Consider the following 12,011-nt stretch of genomic DNA (forward strand, 5'->3'; position numbering starts at 1 on the left):
ATAAGGTCACAAACAACATACCAAAAGAACACATTTCAAAAATTAGTATATTATACATTGGTATTTTCCAAAATTTACAATGTAATAGCACAAGTCAAACATTCTTAATGGGTGAAGGCAACAAATATTTCCACTTAAATCTTTCTATCGTCCAAATTAACAAGTGTGCACTTGTTTGACATTTCACTAAAACAAAAGATTACTAAATTATCAGTTCTAAAAAGGACACTATCAAGAGTATATTTACTGAACAGCAGAATGATTTACCCTAATATGAAACAACCAAAAGATGATATTGAAGTCCTTGCATAACAATCAAAGCAAAGGAAAAATGTATCAAACAAGTTTCCATTATGTTAGCTCTGACACTTACATCCCGTGGTATTCCCTCAGCTGGTTGTCAGCAAGTTTAATTTTTCTAGCCCCATCGTTGCCTTTTCGATTGTTTAATCGTTCCGTCATATCACAAAAATAATTCTGTAGCATTTTAATTTCTTCGTCATGCTTCCCTCGTTCTTCTCTCTTCCTATCTAGCTCCTTCCTTTTGCTTTGGATTTTTGAATTGATGGGAGATACTTCCTCCTTTAACTTCAAAAGCTTCGGTTGTCTTGGAAAAGGAAGATGTCACGAGGGATAGAACTAAAAGCTTATATAACAGGAATACAAACAAGAAAGCAGGTGCAATTGCAACAACCAGTTGCTGCTGAAAATAAGATGAAGAAATTTTAAAAGAAAACATTGATGAATGTTCAATAAGAAGAACAATGCTACACGTGGGGGGGTTAAGATGCTAGGCTTCCCAAGCGCTGCCTTTGACAAACTACAAGTCTACAACTACGTTCATAAGCAAATCAGCGCCTTAGGTGCCCGGAGGACCTTTGAAAACAAATGTTTGACAACTTAAGGTCCGAAGAAAAACGTTAAAAATCCACCGATTGCAAAAGAGTGACAAGACCACGACATGTAAAATGTCTCAACAATCTGTCCGCAACTCCAGGCCAAGTTCTTTCGTTCGGTTCTAATGAAACTCCATCAATTCCTATGTTTTGAAGCATTAATCCATGCATCAGGACAGTATCTATGAATTACACAAATTAAGATGCAACAACTTGTCTCAAATATCATCGTTCACTCTTACAAGCGCATGGGCACTTGCTCAAACACCATGGTTTGTCACCGGTGTGCGGGTATGCAGATGAAATGGGATAAGCCACTACCTGAATAAGCGACTTAGCCAAGGTTAAGCCGCTACAATTGATGTGCTCTCTAAGACATTCAAATTCACTGTTCCTTTTTATAATTATAGGGTAGAGACATAATTTAACATAGTTCTTGAAGGTAATTGAACAAACTTTGAGAATATGGAAGAAGTATAATAAATAAACCCCTTTAATTGAACACCCAACAATTGAAAGTAAAGCAAAAAGTGGAAAACCAAATCGTATAAATGCCCAAACCAATAGGGGATCAATATTTAAAACCTTTTGATTTCAAGACTTTGAGTTGGTTGTAAGGGAGTATGACATGGGATTCCAATGGATAAGTCGTAAGTGGGCTAGGGGTTGCTAACCTAGTTGGGGATGTCTAAGTTTTCTTTGTAGATGCCTATTGATTGACCCGAAAGAGTACTACTATGTTTATATAACAAATGGAATTTTGCTTTCAAGGATCAACGTAAGAAAAAAATGCCAAACTAATCCAATATGCAACAAAATAGGTTATCCTCTTTGTTAAAATGCCAATGATTTTTGTGTCGTCAAATGCTCATCTAGGTGGCAATATCAATATTCTAGTCCCCATCTAGCAAAATTTAGTAAAAGAAAAGAAAAGAAAAAGTACAATATAAAGTAGTTTCGAAATCAATGGAAAAGTAAGTACATAACAATAAGAAGTTGACTAACTTTCTTATCAATTATACTTTTCTTATCTGCAATTCTCTTTTCGCGCAACGTGATCTCTTTTAGGTATCCAGCTTGTTCCCTTCTTTTAGAACTTTCTTCAAGTTCATAGTCTTTTTGCTCCTTCAAAACATCTTCGCGACTCCTCGTTTCAGCTTCAAGGTGCTCGTTCACCTTCTCCATATCCTTTTCAATGTTCAACAATTGCCATAAGAAATGTTCTCTTTTCAAAGATTTCTGCAAAAAATAAATCAATCAACTCACAAGAATAAAAAAAAGAAAACCTAAGTATGCCCAACAGAGCAAATTTGGAAGGTAACATACTTTTAGCTTATTATGATAAAGCAAACATATGCAATCCGCCTCTAACAAAGAAAGCTTATGAACACAAAGTGTCATTTAGTAGTTGAAAGATACGAAAAAAAACTTGGAAGGAAATGAACAATGCAAGATGTGTATGACAGCATAAAAGGCTTACTATAAGACATGATAACTATCAAAGATGAGGAGTAGACTACGCAATTAAGTATCAGTCGCCGTCCAACTTCATCGAGGGGTGAAGGAGCAACTATACCATACCACATCAGAACACCATTTCACAATAAAATGTATAGCAGATAGACTGCTGAGACATAATTCTTCAATGCAAGCAAGGAGAAAATAATGCACACTACCTCACAGTTAAAATTGCCAACGAAGAACATGAGTCCAGTTTCCAATGCAGTTAATGGCGCAAGCCATAGACAAAGTAGTTATAAGCTTATATATAGTTGTATAAATAATAATTTAAAAGAGGATGACAACAAGCTAAGGTTACAGCAAAAAGTCATAATAAATACCAATTGATCTTGCAAGCGAAGATGCTTTTCAGCCTCTTCTTTCTGCTCCTTTTTCTGCTTCCTCTTCATGACTATTGTTTTCTTCTTAATAAACAAGTGCTTCTTTTCTTCAGCTTTGGCTTTTTGCTCTTCTAGAGCATCATATTCTCTATTAAGTTCATCTGAACCAGAGATCTGCTCAAGAAGTCCAGTAAGTTCCTTAGGGTTCTTGGAAGCAATTGATTCCACATCATCTTGAGCAAAAAAGTTAACTAGGTGTAAGTTCCAGAAAAAGGAAATGAGCCAACACTTAAATACAGAATAGTAGCACGATGAGCATATTAAGGCACTTGAACATTGTAAATTTGTAACCAGACAAGTTAGCAACCACCGAAAACAATTATGTATTCTATATGAATGTTCCAAATTAATTTCGAATCTATATCAACATTTGCTATAAGATAATTGGTTGGGTAACTTTCTTTTCATTTTAGGCATGCTTAATACAATGCAAGACTTTGCAGAGAGAACAATGATTTGATATAATGTTTGGAATCTTCTATTTATTCTATTCAAACAGGGATCTACTCGTGCCCTGTCTATAAAGCCCACTCAAATAAGCCAATGACGAAGGCAAAGAACATCAAAAACTAAGTCGCCCTTCGAGTTGCAAAGTATTGCCTAATTTTCCTCTAATAGACTATATTTCACTCCTAAATACTTAACCTAAAAAACAACCACTAACCTAAAAACATTTGGATTATAACTGACAGCAGCTCATACTTTGTTCTCCATGGTTTTGCCTTTACATGAAACAAAACATTGGTTTCATAAACATTAGTCGCAGATTAATCCCAGTAAATACCCAACTTAGGTACAAATTTTATAAGCAACTACATAACCTAAAATATAAACACTCCCATACCTACAATTACCAATTCATTTTTCTTAAAATATAAATATACTCATTCCTTCACAAAGTTTATAAACAAAAATTTAAGTCCCACGTCCAAACAATAGGCATATTAATTCTTGTTGTGCGTTGAAAACATAAATTTTCTTATTTCTTGCCGAACAGTCGAACACATATACAAATCTGCAATTGAGAAATCCAAATAATGCCCAAGTGTGTTACAAACTAAATTCTTAACTACACAACACAAAACGTAACATATGTTACATGGACACGCCATATACTGTCCCTCGACTTCAATTGTATACATTGACATGCTTGACTACAGAAACTAATTATAAGAATCAAAATTAATTTTAAGAAACTTAAACTAAACAAAGGTATAGCAGACAAACATACAATGGATGATTAAATCGATTTCTGTAATTAATGTTAATAAATATGATTTGATTCCCTATACTAGCTAACTTTTAGAAGCAAAAATAGTAGAGTATAAAAAAAAATAAGAAAAACTTACGGAGAAAAAGAAAAAGAAAAATGAACTTCATACCTCCAATTAACTGTTCATAGAGTCTCTTACAGTATCTCCAAACTCCAATAACTCCATACTCTTTAGCAGTTTTTCTAGCTTCATCTCCTGGTCTCTCAACCTTCTCTAACAAGAACCGACCGCTGGTCTACACTCATCTCGTCCCACAACAAACAGAAATGATAGAACCTCACTCCATTGAAAGTGAATCATAGATATCTAATGGCTGAAGAGTTTTTTTTAATCGAATAGAAAGTTTCAAATCCCATGACTGACCAGTCCATTTGAGATAATGTGAGACACAAATCCCAGAATTTGTGCTTAGAATCATAAATAAAAATTTATACTTACCCATATGTGATTGGTTGCAAACATAGCAACTTCAGTACGTTTTGTGAATATCCGAACAGGCAAGGTAGCTGCCTCCTAATACTCTTCCTCCACATCTCTGACAACACAATCTTCCTCCTGGATTTATCATCAATAGCTTTTGCAACTTAGTGTCCTTGTTTACAAGAGATTCCCATTAAAAAATCCAACACAGTTTGAGTAGGAGAGGGAAAATAAAAACACAAAAGTGAAAAAAGATACAATACCTCAGAATATAATATTTTTCAAAAGTTGTGTCTGACTCGCTTATTCTTATATCAGTTCGGAAGGGGGGATTAGCAGGATCTTTAGCAAGCTATGAATAAGATCAGAGCATCATTTTAGTCACATGAATAATAACTACCAGTTCTATGGTTCATACAAAAATGAGATCCTTCCGTGAACCGAAAGTGAGCTTCATCTTTTAAATTCCAAGCCAACGCTTCCAAGGGTATTTAAATAACCATGATGTGTTCGAACTCAGGCTACTTCCAAGCCAAAGCTTATTACCATTAAGTTTCAGGAGCACAAAAATTAAATAACAAATAAAGACACTCGATTTTCTAGGGAGTCTACACTAAGTTCATGCACATAATGGGTCCAAATATACATGTCGTGACTTGACACTTCCTTCCTTATTTTTTTGCTCTCGCTTGTATTGCTTAAAAAGTCAAATACACACTAATCGATTGTCAACCATGCATGTTTATAAAGATGTTGTCACGACGAGCAATAGAATAGTAAAGTAGGGGAGCTGAAAACTCACCCAAAGATCCACAATGAAACTGCAAAAGCATTGTACCCACCATCACCCATTCATTCTTTGTCACAAGACCCATCTGCTAGTTTCAAAGTCGCTACTGGCCGGGGCATTTAGAGTTTCTTCAGTTTCAGGTGGAAAAATCTTATATAGGATATATGGATTAGCTAAAAGAGAAACAGAGAAACAGATGCAGGTAAGCTTTCAGCCTTGAACAAAGTAACCCATGGACTTCCAATTTTGACCCCAAGTTCCTTGGCTAGCTTGAGGCGCAACAAGTTATTAGCTGCAGCAGTTAGGAATATGCTAAACATGTAATATGCAACAAGTTATTAGCTGCAGCAGTCAAGACACCACTAGATGAAACTTATTTGTATGCAATATGCTAGACATGCATTAGTAGCTAATCACTGCTCACATAATCACATTACCTTAAGTTTGCATATTGAAAATAAAAACACACACACACCACACACACCCAACAGAACAAGATTGACAAATATAAAACCACAACAGGGCAGGTATCTTGACTCTGGACCAGCTACTGCACTAATATGAGATGTTTGGTCTAAGGATAAACCGTTAAACCATTTTTTCACGATTCTTTGAAGGATTAAGAGGTGGGTCAGTTAGTAAAATCTTACATTCTGTTGGATCTATCTGTATATATATATATATATATATATATATATATATATATATATATATATATATATATATATATATATATATATATATATATATATATATATAAGAACCAATCCTATAATCTTTCACAATAAAAGAGTGTCAGGACCAATGAAAAGATTTACTTTTAGTTCATTGAAACATGCATGATCCCAAACATGGCCCATATCATCCCAATTCTGAACAATCCCATTATTAAAAAGATCATGTTAATTTAGTAGTACTACCAAATGACGTTATGTTAATTTTGGAATAAATTCATTTATTTATGTATCCTAAATTCAACAACTTCACAGTCCATGGTCACTTCATCACATTTTGATTAAACTAGCATTCAAATAACCAAATACATTTACTGAATAACTCCAGAAGAACAAAAACTATTGAACTACAAATAGGTTTCATGTTTTAACATGCTAACAGAATACCAATATCTAACCAGAAACACCATCACAAGGGACAGCCCAAAAAATACATAAAAAAACACACTTTCACCTAAAACTTGACCAATCAAACACATAAAACCTCCAAAACAAGCAATTTCACCACTAATCAAAACCAAAAGCAAACATTTTGATCAAACTCCCTTACAAAAATGAAACTATCTAATTCATCAAAGTAATAAACACTAACCATATCAAAAAAATAATTATTATTACCCCGGCGCCATTGTCGCAGACGATTACATTTTTGTTGTCCATCTTCTTCTCCGAAATTTCTCTGATCTACAGCAAAATTTGAAGCGAAAATAAGAAACCTGAAAATTTAAGAAATTTGCACAACCCTTGACTAGAAATTGGGGTTCTAACAAAAACAAAAATTGATGATAGAGAGAGTGCGTGTGGGTTTCCAAAACTTGAGAGAGAGAGATGAAGCTCTTGCCAATTTTGAAAGAGATTTGAAGCTCTTACTATCAAACACTCAGACCACTACCACCAAAGATTTACCGTCAGAGCCCTCCCACCAAATCCTCACTTTCTTCTTATACTAGGGTTAGTGAAAGAAAGAAATAATGGGCGGGGTAGTCAAATATTCACGAAATGTTGAGCGCGAAAAAGACAAGTGAATCACTTTCTCTCTGAAAATCATATGCGACGGTCACCGAACTGGAAAAGCACGCAATGTCTAGTCTTTGATTTGGGACGAAAACTAATGTCGTTCAGTCAACCAAAGTAATCCTAAGTCAACCTAAAAAAGCAGTACGACGGGGTTCAAACAATTTAAGACCGTAATTATTGTTCCTAATTAGAGACGGGATATATAGTCCCAAGAGTGTGTCCTAATTCTTAAATTCTGGTGTAGTGATATTGCATTGCCAAAATGCTATCGATAAGAACTGAAAGCTCAAGAATCTCTAGGGATTCTTTCCATAGGCCATAGGCGGGTGCGAGTCACCGTCGACCGTGCCCCAAAAATTGAATATGTACACCGACCTTAGGTTGTCGTGGAAGTCATTGTTATGTGCACTATACAATAACACTATGAGCAGCACCCAACAAAGATCTGATTATGGATGTAAGCTCCCTTCAATACTTCTATGTCAACAATAGAAGCTACGGTGCATGTCAATCATATATAACTTCTGAAGCTGCAAACCTACAATCATTAAATTCTCAATAGCAAGGTCCCTTCGGCCTTGGTTATGCCACTCCTAACTTATGATCGTGTCTCCAATACACCTCGACATTCATAGTTAGCACTTTATAATGAAGTGAACGTAATTTCCGGCCTATATGTTCAAGTCCCCCTCTTCAATGTCCTATGGAAGGAGAGGTCATACATACCTATTGATATTTGATGTGGTTTGTAATGTAGTTTTCCTAATCTTAACTAGAGTCCTCATTATTTTACCTATTTGTTACTTCATAAAACTAGGTTTAAAACCCTAATTCCGGTCTTTATTAGCTTAAAACCCATTGACTTTATTAATTACACCTAAATCCCACCCGATTTTTTGAAATGTGAAATAAAGGTTCCAACTTCGGTAAATTTCGAGTTTAAGTCTTTTCTTTGTGTTTCCTTTATTCAAAATGCCCATTTTACCCATTTCAAGTTTTTCCTCACAAACATATCTCTTCTCAAAATATATCTTCATCACCACACTCCAACATACACTAGCTGTCGACCTTCGCATCTCCCACAATCAAAGTAATCACTTTGCCTCTCCATCTTCTTTTCTCCCCACTCTTTTTTTTTCCTCTAATCGTTCTAAAAAAATGAGTGTTTTTATTATTTATGATTTTGGGTTTCAAAATAACCTTTGAAATTTGGTATTGATTGACTTTTTGGATTTCATTACAAATGAAGCATTTCCCCTTTATGTAGATTAGTTTTATTGCATACTCCTGTGATTTCAAGCGGTTGCTATATATATTGATTGTTTAATTTAATATATGATTTTCTTTACTTTGAATTCTTGATATTGTTACTACATACTTTGTAAAGTTATACGTTGAATACATTGTGTAATATTCTAATTGTGTTTTCAAGGTCATTTAACTCATATTGTTTTTGGCACTTGAAGAACAATGTTGGTTATGTTATACAGAAAGATAACAAATTGAGAAAATATGTTGTGAAGCTATTTTCTGATTGTGCTTATATAGCTTCTCATCATGAATTTTTGCCTTGTGCTGAAAAGTTAAAGAAACATGGTGGTTTTCCTGTGCGAAGATTTTTGACAGATATTAGATTGGAAAATTGGGCAAATGCATACTTTCACAGTGCTAGATATGGTAAGATACATGTGCTCGACACTAACTGATCGAATGTTTCAATGAATGATATGGATCACTAAAGAGTGCTTCCTGCCTATTATTCCTATGCTTTTTGGAATCATGGAAAAGATGATAGAAATGACTTGGAACAGATTGGAGGAGTCTATGAAATGGAATTCCGTTTTATGTCCAAAAATGGAGATAGTACTGGTTAGTAAGGTTGAAGCTATAAGGACTTTGAGGGTGGTTAGATCAAATGAAAATCAGTTTCTAGTTCATAGCGACGTCATTCATTCAGTTGATTTAATGAATAGATCATGTACTTGTAACTATTAGTGTGTCGATAATTGATCCCTTGCATACATGTTATCGCTTGTATTGGTAGTAAGGGTGATTCCTTTTATAGCTACATTGATGAAGGATATACAGTGATCGCATTCAGGCAATGTTACTCACATTCTATCAAGCCAGTTTCGAATGGTTCTATGCCAAGACATATGCTTGACTTTCCTACGATTTATCCGTGTAGTCCGAAGATTGGTCCTGGTAGACTCAAGAAGAAAAAAATTGAAAGCACCGGTGTGATTCGTTAGTCTGTGATCAGTTTTGATGTTCTTGGCAAACCATATTTTTTTTTGTTATCTTAATTGAGATTTTTAAGTATGGTCTTCTGACATTTATTAATGAGAAATTGATACTCATTGTATTCTTTTTATTGAATGTTAGATACTCATTTGAGATTATTCGTTAGTCGTTTTTTTTTTTCATTTGTTATAATGGAATTTATATCCTGTGAAATTATTTGTGTTGCAATTGTAATTAAGAGTGCAACATTCATGTTGCAGTCATAATTGATAGTGCAACATTCTAATTGGTATGGCAACATTCATGTTGCAGTCGTAATTGAGAGTGCAACATTCATGTTGTAGTCGTAATTGATAGTGTAACATTTTAATTGAGAATGCAACATTCTAATTGAGAGTGTAACATTCATGTTGCAGTTGTAATTGAAGATGCAACATCCATATTGCAGTGGGATGTTGTACAAGAACCATGCGTGAGACTTACTTTTGATGTAATGCATGAGACTTAATGCTAGAACTATGTGTGAGACTTAATGCTATATACACATATAAACAAATCTTGGTGGATTTGAACCACCATCCTCTTGGGATTCTTCTCCCAAGCGCTCTACCTTTTTGAGCTAAAGATCCATTCTTTTTATGTTAACTTCATCACGATAATACTTATAGTACATTTGAATCAAAAGTAATAAGTGCACTTTCTATTGTGTATAACCATTAAGTTCTTTAACATTCATATATGAGTACATGTAATCTCAATTATTTGATGTCAATGTAACAGTGCAACATCCATGTTGCAGTAGAGGTGACAGTGCAACATCCATGTTGCAGTGGTAATTGACAGTGTAACATTCATGTTGCAGTGGTTGTTGCAGTGGTAATTGACAGTGCAATATTCATGTTGCAGTATTAGTTGACAATGGTTGTTGCAGTAGTAATTGACTATGCAACATCCATGTTGTAATGATAATTGACAGTGCAACATCCATGTTGTAATATGAGTTGACTGTGGTTGTTGGAATGGTAATTGATTGTGCTACATCCATGTTGCAATGGTAATTGACGTATAGTGTAACACCCATGTTGTAGTAGGAGTTGACAATTGAAAACAACATGTAAAATCAAACAACAAGCATCAACATTTAAACTTCATGTTCATTTAAACAAAAAGCAAGTTCATTAAACCAAAACACAAAATACAACTAAAATTAAATATATATATATGGAAATTTTAAATTTAGTTTCTCACTTTTGTAATAGTTGGTTGTTTTTTGTTTCGAGTAGATCTCGGTTTTTAATGTACAAAATCGGTGGAATCGCCATTAATTTCAAATTTCAAATTTCCATGTTACACTTTTCATACTTTCAGTTTAATTTGGAGGAACTAGGGTTTGTTTTTTTGTTTTCAAACTATTTAGATTTTTGTTTGGGGAAGATGGGGTGAGGGACAAATTTGTAATATTACCAAAAAATTGACTGGGTGGGCTTTTAACATAATTACAAAAAGTCTATGTCTTTTATCCGAAATTAAATTAGAATGGTGGGCTTCAGGCCCAATCTCTGTTGTTACTTCTCCAATGAGTCAGTTAATCTTGGTGCCTGATCATCTTGTGTTCATCAAAGAGCAAGCCATAATTACCAAATGTACTTCTTTGCAAGTGTCATACATCTTGCTTGGTTTGCTTGAAGGAGTCGTATGTCTTTGGAGCATCCTCTGAGGGCGAGATATGATAAATAGAAAAATTTGTGTTATGATGTGATGTAACAGTAGCGAAGATGTGTGAACAGTAGAATTAGTGGCAGAGCTAGGAATATTGGTGAGGGTTAGCCACTTTAACACAACTAACAAAAAATACACACTAACACATCCAATTTGTCCTTTTAAATCTTCGAAATTACAATTAACATTTCATTTAGCTTTAGAAAATTAGAAACTTAAAAATAGAAAATATTCTGTATATATGCTTTAGCTAGGAAACCACTTCAAAACTGTATAATTTACAAAAGCAAAGAATTGTCAGGACTGGAATAAGAAAAATAGCCGAGGCAATGGAAAAAAAGAAATTGTCACCACTCAATACGGCAAAAATATTGTAAAATGGTAGATTTTAGTGTATTTCTTTTTGTCTTCACTTACGCATTTGCTTTAATTGTTTTCGTTCTATTCCAAAATTTCAATCAATATCTTAAAGTAGATTCAAAACTAATTTCATTACAATAAACAATCAAAATTAGTGTAGAAACACATTCAACAAAATAAATTATCATGGATTTGATTAACCGGTATAATTCATTACAACCAATATTTAAAAATATCAAGGAATAAAATGTTTAAATAACGTACCAATGAAAATATATTATGAAATATTGGGACGTGAGTGTTGTTGTTTTTTTTTTTTTTTTTTTTTTTTTTTTTTACCAAAGAATTACAATAAATGTTTATAAAACTCTTACCAAAAGTATTGTTCTATGAATGAAAAATAGATATAAAGAACAATCCGTGAGAAGATACGAGACTGATGAGGTTTTCTTTTTCGTTTTTGGTATGTTACGTACGATGTATGTGTAGGTGTATGTAGGTTAGGTAACAAATCAATATTCATATAAATTGTTTTATAATTATTCTCAATATATACATATTAGTTTTTTTTTTCCAAATTTGAGGGTGAGCCAGGGTGTACCCTGACCCCCCTAGCTCCGCCACTGAGTAGAATGAATAGGAAAAACAGTGTATTG

The 12,011-nt window shown here is 33.9% G+C and overlaps 1 protein-coding gene and 1 long non-coding RNA gene across 3 annotated transcripts; both read right to left on the reverse strand.

Moving 5' to 3' along the window:
- Window positions 1-369: 369 nt before the first annotated feature.
- On the reverse strand, window positions 370-3,360 carry LOC147489800 (structural maintenance of chromosomes protein 1-like). Its single transcript, XM_086574734.1, has 4 exons — window positions 3,329-3,360; window positions 2,738-3,155; window positions 1,879-2,135; window positions 370-607 (listed from the first exon to the last, which is right to left on the reverse strand). The coding sequence occupies exons 1-4, from the start codon at window positions 3,358-3,360 to the stop codon at window positions 370-372; spliced, it is 945 nt and encodes a 314-aa protein (XP_086430860.1).
- A 44-nt stretch (window positions 3,361-3,404) lies between these two features.
- Window positions 3,405-5,371, reverse strand: LOC147489801 (uncharacterized). Of its 2 annotated transcripts, none has more exons than XR_015202901.1 (3): window positions 5,294-5,371; window positions 4,510-4,663; window positions 3,405-4,306 (listed from the first exon to the last, which is right to left on the reverse strand). It is a non-coding gene; the product is annotated as an uncharacterized LOC147489801 (long non-coding RNA). The 2 variants fall into 2 exon arrangements; XR_015202902.1 differs by lacking the exon at window positions 5,294-5,371 and adding an exon at window positions 4,755-4,844.
- Window positions 5,372-12,011: the final 6,640 nt, after the last annotated feature.

The sequence above is a fragment of the Coptis chinensis genome, chromosome 7 (assembly GCF_015680905.1).
Source record: "Coptis chinensis isolate HL-2020 chromosome 7, ASM1568090v1, whole genome shotgun sequence".
Taxonomy (NCBI): Eukaryota; Viridiplantae; Streptophyta; class Magnoliopsida; order Ranunculales; family Ranunculaceae; genus Coptis; species Coptis chinensis.